At 41.7% G+C, this 17,048-nt stretch overlaps 1 protein-coding gene across 6 annotated transcripts in view; it reads right to left on the bottom strand.

Moving 5' to 3' along the window:
- Positions 1 to 17,048, bottom strand: part of DMD (dystrophin) — a 1,667,815-nt gene that overhangs the window by 79,819 nt on the left and 1,570,948 nt on the right. For all 6 annotated transcript variants that reach the window (XM_040633145.1, XM_040633125.1, XM_040633155.1 and 3 more), the window contains one exon: positions 15,403 to 15,560. In XM_040633145.1, the coding sequence (XP_040489079.1) occupies positions 15,403 to 15,560 (158 nt within the window). The remainder of the gene's footprint in view (positions 1 to 15,402; positions 15,561 to 17,048) is intronic.

The following is a 17,048-nucleotide window of genomic DNA, read 5'->3' as shown; positions in this document are numbered from 1 at the left end:
AATTGACAAGGCAAGAAACAACAATTGCTGGAGAGGATGTGGAGAAAGGGGATCCCTCCTACATTGTTGGTGGGAATGCAAGTTGGTACAGCCACTCTGGAAAACAGTGTGGAGGTCCCTTAAAAAGTTAAAAATGGAGCTACCCTATGACCCAGCCATTGTACTACTGGGTATTTACCCCAAAGATAGAGACGTAGTGAAGAGAAGGGCCATATGCACCCCAATGTTCATAGCAGCATTGTCCACAATAGCCAAATCGTGGAAGGAAACGAGATGCCCTTCAACAGATGACTGGATTAAGAAGTTGTGGCCCATATATACAATGGAATATTACTCAGCTATCAGAAAGAACGAGTTCTCAACATTTGCTGCAACATGGACGGCACTGGAGGAGATAATGCTAAGTGAAGTAAGTCAAGCAGAGAAAGACAATTATATGATTTTTCTCATCTATGGAACATAAGAAGTAGTAAGATTGGTAGGGGAAGAAAGGGATAATGAAAGGGGGGTAATCAGAAGGGGGAGTGAAGCATGAGAGACTATGGAATATGAGAAACAAACTGAGGGCTTCAGAGGGGAGGGGGGTGGGGGAATGGGATAGACTGGTGATGGGTAGTAAGGAGGGCACTTATTGCATGGTGCACTGGGTGTTATACGCAACTAATGAATCATCGAACTTTACATCGGAAACCGGGGATGTACTGTATGGTGACTAACATAATACAATAAAAAAACATTAAAATAATAAAAATTACTTTTGTGTTTCTTTCACGTTATGCTTCCCATAAACCCCGAGGCCCCAAAGGACCAGGCCCCAAATGGCTGCCAGGGAGTCAACGTGAACACTCATTTTTCTGTCAGGATCACAGTATCAGTTTGTGGCTACAGAAGAAATGCAACAGGAAGATTTCTGAGCAAGCCCCACACCCCAGCTACCATCAACACATATACTGTATTTTTAAGAGAAGGCAATTAAGCATCTCAACTTTGAAGTCTTTGAAAAAAATCATGTCAATGCTTAATCAACTGGGAAAAAAACTGTATTAAGTAAATGTTACGCAGGAGACCATACGCAGTTCTCAGATGATAAAAAATGAACTAACCACCTAAAAAAAAAAACTTGCCCAAACCTGAAGACAGGAACTAGGTTTCCATCTCTCCCACCCGCCAGGAAAAGTTTGCGGAACTGAACGAAGAGACAGGAATTAAGCTGCAGTGTGATCACAATAAATAAAAGGAAGGATCAGAGTATCTGAATGAGGTTAGAATTTTTTTAAAAACTGCTGAGTCATCCTGAATGAGCAACAAAATTAAACCTAGAAGGGTTGTCTAAGGAGAAGACAAAATAAGTAATTCTCAAACTGTCTCAAGTTTACTTTTAAAAACTTCTTCAAGTAAATGTCCCTCTGTTGGTTTGTCTGTTATTACATCATATACCAAAGAGCTAATAGCCTCTTTCTAAATTTGGAGGATATGTTTAGAATGATCTGGAATATACAGACTTCACACTAGGAGGTCCTGCAGAGAATCTCCCAAGTAGGCAGCCATGCTCTACGGACAGTTCTGCATCTCTGACTCTGACAATGTCTGGGGACATTTCTGGTTGTCACAACTGGGGGGAGGGACGTTAACAGTGTCTGGTAGATAAGAGGCCAGGATCCTGCTAAATATCCAACAATGGAAAGGACAGCCCCCTCCAACTGAGAATTATCTGGGCCCAAGTGTCAGTAGTGCCAAGACTGAGAAATCCTAGCCTAATGTTCACATCTCATGTTACCATGTTTCATTCGTCAAAATTCAGAAACCAACAAGGGGACACAGTGTTAACTAAGCACCAGACGTCCCTGGGAGCCCCGCAGGGCACCTAAGAAGCAGGTAGCTATCCTCTACAACACAGAAATGGAGAAGCCATGATAGGTCTGTTCCACTATTAATTGGGAGATACAAGCCACGTTGGTTAATACATCATGAAGAGAGGAAAGAAAAAGGACCAGGAAAAAAAAAAACACCCCGACCTAGATGTCACAGGGGAACCTGCTAAAATTGCGGACTCTGATTTGAAATCAAGCTGCTTCTCAAATACACAACCCTGTGCAGTGTATTTCAGGATGAAAAGTAGCAGCAATGTATTTAATCGTGGCAAATAATTATCCCAATCAGCTAGGATACGAGAGACTGTGTGCGTGCGTGCATGTGTGCACGTATGTTGTCATTTCATTTAATGGAATTCCTGCCCATTTCAAAGAAAAATAACTAAATATATTAATGTCGAATACATTCATATGCATGAATAGAATTTCTAAACAGTTTTACTGACAGAAAAAGGTAAATTTATGGAAAACACCAGGACAAACCAAAGATTTTTTTGGTAAAAGTTTCATCTCTCCTTCCTGGCCATTTTTATTTGCTATTCCAATAGTAAAATGTCCCCTTCATAAATCCAAATAACCATTTCAATATCGCTACCGCTGTTAAGAGATAAAGGCATTAATAACTCACAACCCAACTTTTCTGGTCCTCATTGTATAAAGCTTGTGTTTGGAAAGATTTGCTAAATGTAAATTGATCAAAACTGTTTTGTGAATTAGTGTGTACACAAAGCCTTTAAAACTACAAGGAGAATGGCTGGCCACAGTCAGATGGTATAGGACAGGCAGTTCCTGGCTGTTCCCAGAGCTGTTATTACAATTTCTTTAACAACCTCTAAATCTATCAAGGGCATCAGTGGAATATTTTACATAAGAGAGAAGTCTGCACTAGCAACGAACATAAAAGGAGGAACAAGAACAAGTTGTAAAGAATATTAATGACTCTTCTCCCAAACAATCCCCATTTTTATGAAAATCAAATGAGTGATAAAAAAATTCTCCTATAAAACTATACAAAACTTGCATGTAACAAAACGGAAGGAAGGTGGCATTTTGATCCTCTTAGACACAAGATACTTGGGCTTTTTACATTTGAGCTGCTGAGGAGACTGTAGTAAGGGACGCCAGGGATCACTTATGAGAGCTTCCACACAAGCCTGGTTCACATCCTGCTCTTAGTCTACGCTGCTTCTCTTCAAAGAACAGCTGGTCTCACATGAAGGGCCACACTGTATGTACAGGACTCTTTTCTGTATCTTCTATCTCTATTACAAGTGTCATTAGCAGAAGACCAGGTAATCTTTGCTGGTAAGGACCAAGCTTTGAAATGAGTACAGTAATCCATTTCCTGTTCCACCTTTCCTAACATTTAGCATCTAATCAGAAAGGGATACATGCACCCCAATGTTCACAGCAGCGTTATTCACAATAACCAAATTATGGAAACAGCCCAAGTATCTATCCAGTGGTGAATGGATAAAGAAGATGTGGTATATAAGGGGCACCTGGGTGGCACCATCAGTTGAGCATTTGACACTTGGTTTCAACTCAGGTCATGATCTCAGGCTCCTGGGATTGAATCCTGTGTTGGGCTCCCTGCTCAGCGGAGAGTTTGCTTGAGACTCTCTCTCCTCTCCCTCTACCCCTCCCACTCATGCTCTCTTTAAAATAAATCAATAAATCTTTTTTTTAAAAAAAGATGCGGTGTGTGTATACACACACACACACACACACACACACACAATGGAATACTACTCAGCGATAAAAAACAATGAAGTCTTGCCATCTGCAACAACATGGACGGAGCTGGAAAGTATTCTGCTAAGTGACATAAATCAGTCAGAGAACGACAAACACCATATGATTTCACTCATATGTGGAATTTAAGAAACTAAACAGACAAGCAAAGGTTAAAAAGAGAGTATGAGTGAACGAGCCAGCCAAACCAAGAAACAGACTCTTAACTGTAGAGAACACACTGATGGTTACTGGAGGGGAGGGGGCTGGGGGTAGTGAGTGAAACAGGTGAAGGGGATTAAGGAGCACCCTTGTCGTGATGAGCACTGGGTGTTGTACGAAATGTTGAATCACTATATTGTACACCTGAAACTAATATAACACTGTATGCTAATTATACCGGAATTAAAATTTCAAAAAATAAACAGGAGAAAAAAACAAATTGTGGAATACCCATACAAGGTAATACTGTTTAGTAATTTAAAAAGAATGAAGTATGGATACACACAATATAAATAAATTTCATTTTTTAAATTTTATTTATTTTTATTATGTTCAGTTAGCCAGCATATAGTACATCTTAAGTTTTTGTTGTAGTGTTCAACAATGCATTAGTTGTATATAACACCCAGTGCTCATCCCAACATGTGCCCTCCTCAATGCCCAGTTATACTGAGTAAAAGCCAGGCAAAAAGGAGTACATCCTATAAAATTCATTTGCATAGAATTACAAACTTTGCAAAATAATCTATAGTGACAGAAAGCAGGTAAGTTGTCATCTAGAGATGAGGCTGGGTGGCAGGGGACCTGGGAGGACCTGGAGGGATTACCAAGAGGCCTAAAAACACTTTTTGGAGGGATAGATATGCTCATTTCTATCGCTGTAATGGATTCATCACGTGAATTCACATGTCAAAAATTACCAAATTGCACACTTTAAAAATAAGTTTAATAATGAACAATTCATTAATAGAGAAGATATGAGAAATAAAAAAAAACTTGGGGATACGTAGCTCCTGTACAATATGTTTATGTTACAGAAGAAAAAAGGCTTAAAGAAGTTAAGGAAACAGCTCAAGATGATCTGTTAATTTAATACTTCGATATGTACACGTAAAGTAGTCTTAAAAAGTAAAGACAGAAGTGATTTCTGAGGAGAACAGACAGGCTGATCTCTGAAATCTTTGGAATCTTTAACTCGTCTGAGAGTTCTAGAGGCTCTGATAGAATCTAAGTAAGGCCTCCCTGGGATAATGCCCAGCTACTATACCTTGAACAAAATTCTATACTCCTCTCCTGACACCTGTATGAAAGTACAAGTGAATCCTCAAAACCCGCTGTGATAAACACATACTCCTATCTTTTTGATCACCTCCTTTTCCCCTTCTTTTCGGTAATACGTATCCTTCCTCCCTCCATTACATGCTACGGCATATATGAACTACAAGGACTGACAGGTTCAGGTCGATCTATACTGAAGTAGCATAAAAGGAAAAGAAGAAACAGAAAAGCCTATGAGCATCTCAATCCACGGTACATGCTTTGGTTAACTTGTCACTCCTATAAAAGAGCTGGCTGACACAGAAATGTATGTATGTATATGTATTTATCAAGATTTTATTCATTTATTTGAGAGAGAGAGAGAACGAGCAGTGGGGAGTGGGAGAGGGAGAAGCAGGCTCTCCGCTGAGCAGGGAGACCGATGCAGGACTCAATCCCAGGACCCTGGGATCATGACCTGACCGAAGGCAGATGCAACCGACTGAGCCACCCAGGCGCCCCCCGAAATGTATTTATTAAATATATGTTTATATTGCTATGGAGGAAAAGGACCATCGATTCTGTACACAGGCATTTTAGGTAGCGCCATGGCAAAAAGCGTATCCAAAGGCAGCTCAGTCAGGAGAAGTCTCTTTTCTTGTACATTCAACATCACTTTGGATGTCTGTGGTGATACTCAAAAACAGAGAGGGGAGAAGTGGGAATTCTTCTTTACTGAAGAAACCCAGCTGCTATGTACGGAAAGAAAGACAGAATCAGAAAATCGCTCTTACATAACCACCAATATAATCTTTGATTTAGAAAGGGATCATCAGGGGAGGCTAAAATTATAGGGAGAAAGGTTCTTAAGGAATAGGATATTCAGAGTCTCAAAATAATCACACAAATGACTTCCTAATGACAAAGGGAAAAGGATACTTTTACAATGGAAATATCTGGCAGACATTTGCCTTAACATACTTAGCATTATCAGTAAAAACAAAGTGTTCTTTTGTCCCTCCAGATGTGACGTCATGAGGAGACAACATCACCTCTATTGTCTTCTAGCCAAAAAATTTTAACCTGAATCTAAACAGGAGGAAATAACTAGAAAAATCCCAAATATAGGACATTCTTCAAGAGAAGTGGTCTGAGCTCTTCCAAGATGCCATGGTCATGAAAGAAGAAAAATGCTAGGGGACTGTTCAGATTAAGTGCATGTATAGAGACATGACAAGCAAATCTAAGACAAAAGCCCTGACTAGATCCTAGAAGAAAAGAGTCACTGATAAAGAACATTCTAGGGCAATGGGGAAATTTCAATGTGTTACTGCATCAACGTGAAATTTGCGTGATGATAGCTTTGCAGTTATGGAGGAGAAAGTCCTTTAAAAAAATATGTGTGGTGAAGTGTTTAGGGGTTTATGTTTTATATTGTGATGTCCTTTGACTTTTAAATAGTAAAGGGGAAAGTACCTACACAGAGTGAGCTGGAGGAAGGGGAATGTTCATGGGATAAAATGCTAACCAAAGGCTGCATGTATGAGACGTATGGGTGCTCGTTACACTAGCCTTCCCATTCTTCTTTATGCTTAAACTTTTTCCAAAATAAAATGCCGGTTGTAAACCACGGTTTCTTCCAAATCACCCCTTCATGGGGGAGGGCAAGGCAGGTGGGAGGGTAGAGTGACTTTACTTTTTTTTTTTTAAATATTTTATTTATTTGACAGAGAGAGAGAGAGAAAGCACAAGCAGGGGGAGGGGCAGAGAGAGAGGGAGAAGCAGACTCCCTGCTGAGCAGGGAGTCTGATGTGGCGCTGGATCCCAGGACCCTGGGATCTTGACCTGAGCCAGAGGTAGACGCCCAACCGACTGAGCCACCCAGCTGCCGAAGAGTGACTTTAATGATTGTTAAAGGGTGGGGGGAGATGGCATTAATGGCACTGGTATGAAATGTGAAAGGCTCTTCATGATTACTTTTCTCAAGAAATAAAAACCTAACACCAAACTGATTTCCTCCCCGTTCTCTCAGCTACACTGCTCCAAAAACGCCCTCTCCTACTCTGCCTAGATGTGCTTTTCCAAGGTTCCTGTGAATTTTCAGCGTAAAAAAGTTTAAGAATCCCCACATTTATGGACATTTTTCATGTGTGAAATAAAGATGGAGAGGTTAAGAGTTGTATTTGTGAGACAAGAAGAAGTAAAAGGCTTCCTGTAACTGCTGTCTTGGGTAGAAATCAAGTATTTTATTTAAAGTTCTGAAAATAATGAGCAGGTTGGAGGCCAGCAGTCACCGCTCTAAATATTAATCAGGACTCTGAATTACCCATTAAAGATAAAAATCAGCCCAAACAATAACACATGGTGATTATCCACTCTTCATTTACATGTTCAAGGACAACTGTCCTGACCTCAGGCTCTCCACTCCACCTGACTAATAAACCAATTAACACCATGGCTCCAGGGAACGTAAGCACAATTTTTAAATCTATGCAAATCCGTAAGTATGCTCCACATTAATTTATGCTAGAGAGTTTTACTTAACAGAAAAGTTTCATACATACATACATCTGTCTGTAAGTATCACAGAAAATACTTTCTCAAGTATGTTATCAGGACATGTTTTGCTAAAGTTCAAGACACACTGTTAACTCTTCATTTGAAATCCAGTTTAGGAAAAGGCAAAACCATAGGAACAGAAAACAGAGTAATGGTTTCCAGAGACTGGGAGCAGACGGGATTACAACAAAGGAAGAGGGAATTTTAGGGGTGATGGGAATGTCCTGTGTCTTGACTCTAGTGATGGTGACATAATGCATTTATTTAAACTCATAGAACTGACCACTGGAATAAATTTAATTGCATGCTTTTTTTTTCTAAATGTTGCTTTAAAAAAAAGAAAAAATTTAAAAATTATTTTATCAAGGGGGTGCCTGGGTAGCGCAGTCGTTAAGCATCTGCCTTCGGCTCAGGGCGTGATCCCGGCGTTATGGGATCGAGCCCCACATCGGGCTCTTCCGCTATGAGCCTGCTTCTTCCTCTCCCACTTCCCCTGCTTGTGTTCCCTCTCTCACTGGCTGTCTCTCTGTCACATAAATAAAAATAAAATCTTTAAAAAAAATTATTTTATCAGGGATGCCTGGGTGGCTTAGTCTGTTCAAAGTCCAACTGATTTTGACTCAGTTCATGATCTCAGGGTGGTGAGATCGAGCCCCACCCCCATCAGGCTCTGCACTGGGTGTGGAATCTGCTTAAGATTCACTCTTTCCCTCTGCACTCCCCACCCCGTCTCTAAAAAAATAAATAATAAATAAAACATTTTATCAAATGCCAAAAAAAAACCCAAACACAAAACAAAAAAACCTCTAGCTGTTAGAGAATCAAGATACACTAAGGACCCTGGATAAACAGATAAGGATATCCCAGGAGGAAGTTTTACACTATCCTTCATCTTAAATAATCTTTGCAGAAAGAAACTTCCACTAAAAATTCAATTTATAAGCCAGTGACAAACAAGGAAAAAAGAAAATGGCAATATTGAACTCATGTATCCTTGTTTCCATGAGTTTTTTGGGTAAGTTTCAATGTGAATTAGAATTAATGGTGAACTGATTAAAGGGAATCTAGAATATTCTTCTAACTGAAAGCATGGCTCTCATAAATTTTTGTTTTCATTAGCACCTCTGACTCAACTCTTGTGGGAAGGAAAGGGAAAGATGGAAGGAGGGAGAAAGGAAGGCAGGGAGGAAGGAGGAAAGGGGAAATTTGGTCATAAGAATGAAGGACTACTTAGACCTTTTAACAAAGAGGGGCACCAGGGTGGTGCAGTCAGTTGAGTGCCTGACTTTGGCTCAGGTTGTGATCTCACAGGCCTGGGATGAGTCCTGTGTAGGGCTCCACGCTGAGCGGGGAGTCTGCTTCTCCCTCTCCCTCTGCCCCCACCCCCTCTGGTGCGCTCTCTTGGTCTCAGATAAGTAAATAAAATCTTTTTTTTAAAGAATGTTGAGCAAAGAAAAGGACACCAATTATCTTCTTTAGCAGTTTAAGTGTATGAATGAAACAGGTTTCAACTACAACACAAACCTACCCTTAAAATACTGAAGAAAATAACCATCACCCCACACTGAGAAGTCAACCACACAAACCACAACAAATTCAACGGATAACTGTAAAGCTAAACCCGCCACAGCTTATAATTTAAAAACCCCAGCAACTAAGAAGCAAGAGTCAACTCAAGACAATACTGATAATAGTCTGATAAAACGTCCTTCCCAAAAATCTGCAGGAATTCTGTCCATAAGCAGGCCCAATAGAAGCACGGTCAAAATACCTCTATTTCTGCATACCACATTGTAGGAACTAATACTGTAGTTACTAGTCAGCGTCCACCATGAGTTCAAGGGAACATGAGTTCAACATTTACCACCCAAAGGCATGTAAAAAGAGTGTCTATGGAACTGAAGGGCCTATATTTCAATTACTGAACAAAAAGTTAAAGGCAACCTAAGCAAAGTAGAATTTTTAGGACTTATTTTAAGGATGGATAATATAAAATGTGATCAATTGGCATGAAGAATGCTGTCAAACTGATTCAGAAATGTCCTGGCATGGTATTTTCACACTCAGAGAGAAAACAGTATGTCAAGAGTCTCTAAAATCGAATCCACAGATGCTCGGTTATAGATAAAAGGAATTCTTAATCTTGGTAGGATATGCTCATGTTACAATACACTTTAGATCGTCTGAAGCTAATAGTTACTAAGTACCCGCTATGTGCCTGCTGCAACTCTCAGTGTTCCGCCTGTACCGGCTCACTGAGCCCCCTGCAAGCACCCCGAGAGCACAGGGGCCAGACAGGTAAAAAAAAAAAAAAATAGCAGAGCTGGGATTCAAACCCAGGGAGTTGGCTTTAGGGCCTATGCACTTATCCACTCTGCCACTCACTACTCCAGGTTTTCTGGAATGATTATTTACACGAGGGAGGGATGGGGGGAGATACTTGTTCTCAATAGTTGAGGTTGTAATTTATTCTCATTCTGTATCATTCTCTATTACAGCTACTGTACATTGATGGTATTCATTTCTGTCACACGAACATAAAAATTCACAGGACAGATGAAAAAGCAACTTATTCATTTTGAATGCATGACTACAACAGGAGGCAGGAAACTGATGTAAAATAAACAGAGTCTGGTGCCCAAGCTCTTGTAGGTGAAGCATACTGGATATAAAGTTGGTATACCGAATTCATCCAAACAATAAAGTCCTTCAAATGCTTACAGCAGAAAACACTACAAACTATCATGGGGGAGGGGGATACTTCTCAGGGCACTGCCAAATACCAATTTACAGATACACGACTCTTTTGTGGAGTCCCTTAAGGTACAAAGTTTTCCCACTTGGTTTCATTTGCAGGAAGACTTAGCCACCTGCCACTGGGAATAGAAGATCTTCAAGATCATGGGGCATGCGTGGTGTGTGTGTGTGTGTGTGTGTGTGTGTTTGTGCGCGCGCGCGCGCATTGCGGTAGTGATAAGGGTGTTCATTTACCCATGTCATCCTATTAGAACCAAAAATTCATGAGGGATCATGTTTTTTAGCTCTTTGTTCAGTCTGGTATTTGAACCAGTTAAAGCCATCCACTCAGATGGTTCAGCAGAAGGAAATACTGGCTTGGAACATAGGGAACTTAGGCCTTCTGTCTAGATCTGACATGATGTAATTGCAGTATGTAGAATGCAGTAAGTCCTGCCTCTCTAGGCTTCAGTTTTCTCATCAGAAAAAGGAGAGATGCAGTCCATCTCCAACGTGCCTTTGGGCAGTCTGTGTGACTCACTGCCAGGGCTTGGCTGGCCTTACGCAGGTCATAAGGATCGATCTACACTGACAATGGAGCTGCTTCCATGGATTATGAAATAAAGAACAACCTGATGATGCATTAATTGAAAGAACCTAGTTTCGGGGCGCCTGGGTGGCTCAGTAGGTGAAGCGTCTGCCTTCGGCTCAGGTGATGATCCCAGGGTCCTGGGATGGAGCCCTGCATCGGGCTCCCTACTCAGCGGGAGCCTGCTTCTCCCTCTGCCTCTGCCCCTCACCCCACCTGTGCTCTCTCGCTCTGTGTGTCAAATGAATAAATAAAATCTTAAAAAAAAAAAAAACAGTTCCAAAACTTCACTTCTACTACCTGAAAGTGTCAGTTTCCCACTAAATGTGTTGACTGCAGTAAGGTTCTAAAGTTGAAACATTACCCTGTTGCCTCATTTACTATCAATGAAGATACCACTACTGTCAAATCCATACATTTATGGAGAATTCTCCCTTTTGATATCCACAGATATGACTTTGGGTCCTGGCTTACTGGGTAATTCCTTGAAAGACCTATACTGATTTTTTAAATATAGGCAAAACATTATACTCGCGTGTGATGGTGATTTTCGTTACTCTCTGATTTAGAACTATTTGGGGGTTTCTTCCCCAACTTTCTTTATTGTGGTTAAGTACACATACCCTAGAATTTATTATCTTACCCATTTTTAATTGGCCACTTCGGTGGTAGTGAAGTACATTCACACTCTTGTGCACCCATCTCCAGAACGGAGAGATCCAGACCTGAGCTAAGGAAAGCTTCACAAGATCCCCCAGGGAGCCCTGCACCTGCAAACAGCCCTCCCTCCCCGCCACTCCTAGGCTCTTGTCTGAATCAGCAGCAACACCTTTCTAACTGCACCAACCCGAAAGAAATAAGTTTTCTTCTGCAGTCAACTTCTTCTATGATACCAGGAACGCATTCGTAGGAGAAAAAAAAAGCACTTGCCTTCTGTTTCCTGAGGTTTAGAAACAGGTCTTTGAGCTCAACCTTGCTGAAGGAACCAGCCTGGCTCCAGTCCCAAGGTCTCTACACTTCAAACAAAGGGCAAAGGGCATTTTCACTCGTGTTATCTTTCCCTGCAGCAAACAGCACATTTCTTTCACGGTGCACAGGGCAACGCGAGGTGCCTGCCGGAGCACCTGGCCAAGGGAGCGCACGCCAGGCCCAGGACGTGGATTGTGAAGTCAACAAAACAGAGCAGTTGAACCTGATTGCAGATGACTAGCAAGTTACCCAAGTCTAAGTAACATAAAGCTCGCCTGGCTCTGTACACACAGAATGTGCCCAACATCTGACCAGAAACATCTCCTACGTTCCTATTGTGGTATGGCAGCTCATATTCCAGCAGGGACCCAGAATAAAAGGCCTGTTACGTCACCTCGGGAGGGTGGAGAGCAGAATCAAAACTGCGTAGTTGGGACTGGGGTGGTAAGCGGGGGTTTGGGGACATCGGACTAGGAATTAGTCTTCTGCCGGCTGAGGGCCTTGAGGGGCAGAGGTAAAGCATTCATTCATTTAAATAACAAGAAAAACACAATCCCCAAACCTGCCCATTTCGTTCTCCTCAAAGGATTGATGAGATTCAAGGGCAGAATTCATGTGAACAAAGGTCAGGTATGATTATCAGTAGCAACTGTAAGGATATTATTTGTAAGCATAGTAGGTACGAAGGGTAGGGAGAAGCGTTTCATGGTGGTGAAAGCTGGCGGTGGGTGGTTACGGAAGTAGATTAGGAAAGCTCGGAGAATCAGACAAATTAGGATTTGTTCAGTGGGCCATGGGGAGAAACGGATTTCTACACATGGTATCATAGAGCGAATACATTTCTTTAAAACCAGTATGAGAGCAGTAAGAGCAACGACAAAGTCAGGGTGTAGTGAATAGTAAGAGTGGCAAGGAAGGAGACCAGACAAAAGAGGTTTCTTTCTCTTAAAAACAAAAAAAGTTAGTACTTTACTCATTTTTTTTCGAATTCTGAATGTTCAAAGAAGAAAATTCAGAAAATACCATAGAGTAGAGAGAAGAAAATAACATCCACCTGTTACCCCTGTTCTTCTCTTGACAGAGACCCCCCACTGCCCCCCCCCCTCCCCAGGCTCACAGAAGACATTCCCAAGAGCTTGGAGACTGGCTAGCTAGGACACATTCACTAAATATGTGAGGACAGACTGAGTACCAAGTTCTGACACTGAGAAGACAGTGGTGCTATTACCATGACAGAGACACGTGGCTGGGGAAGAACGGGGGCATCCAGCCAAAGGATGCGGCACGTGGATGTACAGGGACGTGGCTGCTGATAAGGGCACAGCATTTGGGAAGGCAGAACTTCTGTTCGTGAGCCCTTGTCCTGACTCTCACTCTACAGAGTCAGAGACGACATCTTACTTACCCCTACCAAAGAAATGCTGATGATATGACGTGCTAGAAGAGCTAACTGTCACTGCAATGGCAATCACAATACAATATATTAATGCATTGTCAACGTGTTGTACACCTTACATCTAAACCAGGTAAAATGTCAAGTAGATTGTGTATTTCAACTAAAATAGAGCCAGGGGCACCTGCGTGGCTCAGTCGGTTGTGTCCGACTCTTGGTTTCAGCTCAGGTCATGATCTCAGGGTCATGAGATCAAGCCCCGCCCCCCCCAAACCGGGCTCCATGCTCAGTGGGGAGTCTCCCTGAGATTCTCTCCCTCTGCTCCTCCCCCACCCCCTCCCATAACTAATTTTTTTTTTTAAAGAGCCAGAGCCTGCAGTGAGGGGGGTGGTAGCTGCAGTTGCAGGCCGTACTGTGGGACGATAGGACAAGGGCTCCAGCGGCCCTTGACGCCCGTCGGCGCACTTACATTCTGACCCTCACCCTCAACCCAAGCCACAGCACACACACAACTGTGTGCATGTGCAGTTATATCGACACCTGAGTGTGCTTTACAACTAGAATTTAAAGAGTAACTGAAATTTGACTAAAGAGAAAACAACGCTTAGGAAAAACAACTCAGGCCATTACAAGCTGTTTTCTAACTGGATTTAAAAAAAAGAATCTGGATTATTTGTGGCCATTAATATTCATTTTATGAAAGTTTCTTGTGTCTCCTTTCTGGAATAGAGTGCAAAAAAAAATCTAGAGGTACTGATAGTCTATTTACATTTGGGGAAGTTTGAGTATGAGGCAAAAAAAAATGCATTTATTTCTCCACATTTATTCTACATTTATAGCTACTGTGCCATAACTTTGGCCCAACAATCCAAACAGTATGTCTAATGCTACATAAAGGGGCTTGTTATGTGGGCATTTCGTTGGTGTGCCTGGTTAACTTTAAAGTGAATGCTCAAATAGCTTTAAACATCTAAATATTTACAACGTTCTGCCTAGGAGGTCTTCTGTGGTTTTACCCTATACTGTGGTCAAAGACCATATGTCTAACCCAGTTATCTGGTTATCTCTATGGCTAGTTCTATTGTTCACAGGATTACAATGGATTGAGAAACCCCATAAAAGAAAAACAGCTCTTAGCATTAAAAAAAAAAAAATCCAAGCAAACCTAAGACCAGAATGAATAACGGGATATTACAAGTATCTCACTCCTTCAGGGCTGGTGGTGTTACAGATGGAACAACTTCTGACAACAAGCCATTGGTAATATGTATCGAAAGCCACAAAACTCCTATTTTTTAGTCAAATAACTCCATTCCTGAGAATTTATCCTAAGGGAAAACTTCAATCAAGGAAAAGAGCTACATGCATAAAGATGTTCACTGCAGCATTACCCAACTCCGCCAACAAGAGGAACAGCCTCCATGCCTCTCAATGGAGTGCTCAGAGTCTCGGAAGGAAGACAGTGTTTCTTGGGGCACCGACCATGGTGTGGAAGAGGCCACAGGCCCGGATAAGAATGGATAAGCCATGTGCTGGGCGAGGGACGGACACCAGCAGAGCATAAACCTCTGACCTTGTTATATGTGGAGTCGCCATTCAGGCCTTGCGATAACAGAGGAACGTCAAAGCTACAGGAGGGCCGCTTCAAAAAATCATAGTCATCTCAACTCTTTACCAACAGCCACTGCAAAGGAGGCTATGATGATAGAATTGGGTTAAAAAAGAATAAAGAGAGGCGCCCGGGTGGCTCAGTGGGTTAAGCGTTTGCCTTCAGCTCAGGTCATGATCTCAGGGTCCTGGGATGGAGCCCCAAGGCAGGCTCCGTGCTCAGCAGGGAGTCTGCCTCTCTCTTTCCCTCTGCTTCTGCCCCTGCTCCTGCTTTCTCTCAAATAAATAAATAAAATCTTTAAAAAATAAAGGAAAAAAAGCTAAGAGGTTAAAAGACTCACCTACAAAAGTTAGTTTCTTATTCATAAAGGATTTCTGTGGCTGGAAATTTATCTCTGCTCTTGCTGAACCACCACAGACTTCCTTCCTTCCCAGCACCTTCTTATTAAACATGGGGTCCCCTGCTGCAGACAGATTTCTTTTCCTTCCTCTATACTGTCTTCTCTCCCAAAAGCCAGAGTCCAGAAGCCACTGCCTCCAAAGGTCTCAAGTATCAATCCCCTTCCTACCTGCCTACACCCGAGCTAATGTGAGAAACTCAAGTTGCTTGTTTTTATTTATTTTTTTGTTAATTTCTAAAATACAAAAAAGAAACATGTTACTTAAGAAGGTGAGTAACTCACGAATTGGAAGCAGCTCCTGACACTCGGCTCAATGTTACTGCCCCCGAAGGATGCGACTTCACCCAACTGTCTTGGGATTTGGATAGAGTCATGCAGGAGGAGGCCCAGTCTGCGCTGGTCACAAAATCCTGTGGAACTTGCCACTTGCTTGAAAAGGTCTACAAAAGGAAGAAGAGCATTTCAACAATCAAAACGCAGCACCATGTCGATGCTAGCAGAACCCACCAACCACCTCCATTCCAAGCACTACCTACAGAGAGTAGCCAATATTCCCACAGAGACGGGTTCGTTCCAATTCACGCTCATCTGCACATTTACTATTTTTATGGATCAAGTTAATCATCATCGTGTGTATATATAAAGCACGACAGCTTTTAAATAAACTACAGCCCTGCAAGAAATGCGCGTTTACACACAGTCTTGACACCTGAATTTTCCTAAGCCAGAATGTAATCCTTTGGGAAATATTTTATATCCAGGATGTAACCACTATCATAAAATAAGTATTTTATCAGTAAGAACCATATAACTGGTCCAAAGCACCATCCCCTTTGGACATCAGAGATTAAAAAATGTACCTAAATTGGAACTTCTTTATGAAGTCATAAGATCATTGAGTTTCTTGCATGTGTTCCCACAGGATCCTGTATATATTTGTAAATTAGCTCCTATCACTTTACACTGTCATTGATCTAACACATGTCTGTCTTTGTGGCTGATGCATGATATCCTCCGTGAGGGCAGGGACCGTATTTGGTCAGCTGTGTAGCAGCAGTGTCACGGAATGAACGAACACACCCAACACTTGCCATGTACGTCTTGTTCTCAGAAATAAAATCATTCCAATCATACCTTATATTCAAAGCAAAGTTGCCAACAAAAGTAAATTCAAGGAAGCTTTTCCTTTTTATAAGCACATTTTAAACTGCAAGTAATTGAATATAACCAGGTGTCTAAGACGCCAATCACAAAAGCGAGACGGCGCACACACCTTTTACTATCTCTTCAGTACACACGCACAGATTTTTTTTTAATTATCAATTATCTTCACCTTTCCCAATTTGAAGTTCATATTTGTGTTTCACCAACCTCAAAACGTGTTCCCTCTTAGTCATTTGAAACACAGGCTCAAACCGCCCTTTGGTATTAAGATGACCTTATCATTGATAAAGTAAGATTATAAAGTAACATGTAATTCCACTATTTAAAGGAGGAAAACCCACAGAAATATTCTCCTTTACCCAAAATACCTTTTTAAATGGTTAACGAAAGCCGTTCAGTTTTTTTTCCCCCTTTGGATCTGAGGATTAAAAAAAAAAACTCAAGTGGAAACAACATAAAAGTGAGAGCTAAAAGGGGCCTGTGTATTTTGTGGCTAACTCCTGGGGGGAAAGGAGCAGTAGGACACAGAGGGGCTTTGGAGTAATTCAATCTCTTTTATCTCCTGCCCATCCTTAAGCTCAGCACACCTCACCCCTGTGTGGCTAGGCCTTAGGGGAAAAGAGAAATGACATGATAGGCGAGGTTTGCTTAATATTCCTACCATCAAGACTTCTTAGGAGCCTTTAAAGGCGCAAAACAAGCACCGTCCTCCACAATGGGAATGAACGCTCGCTTCGTCATCGCAACCATTGCTCCTCTAGCAT

Source organism: Ursus maritimus, assembly GCF_017311325.1.
Source record: "Ursus maritimus isolate PB19 chromosome X unlocalized genomic scaffold, ASM1731132v1 scaffold_X1, whole genome shotgun sequence".
NCBI lineage: Eukaryota > Metazoa > Chordata > Mammalia > Carnivora > Ursidae > Ursus > Ursus maritimus.
The sequence above is the reverse complement of the archived record's forward strand: the minus strand, read 5'-3'. Positions and strand labels throughout refer to the sequence as shown.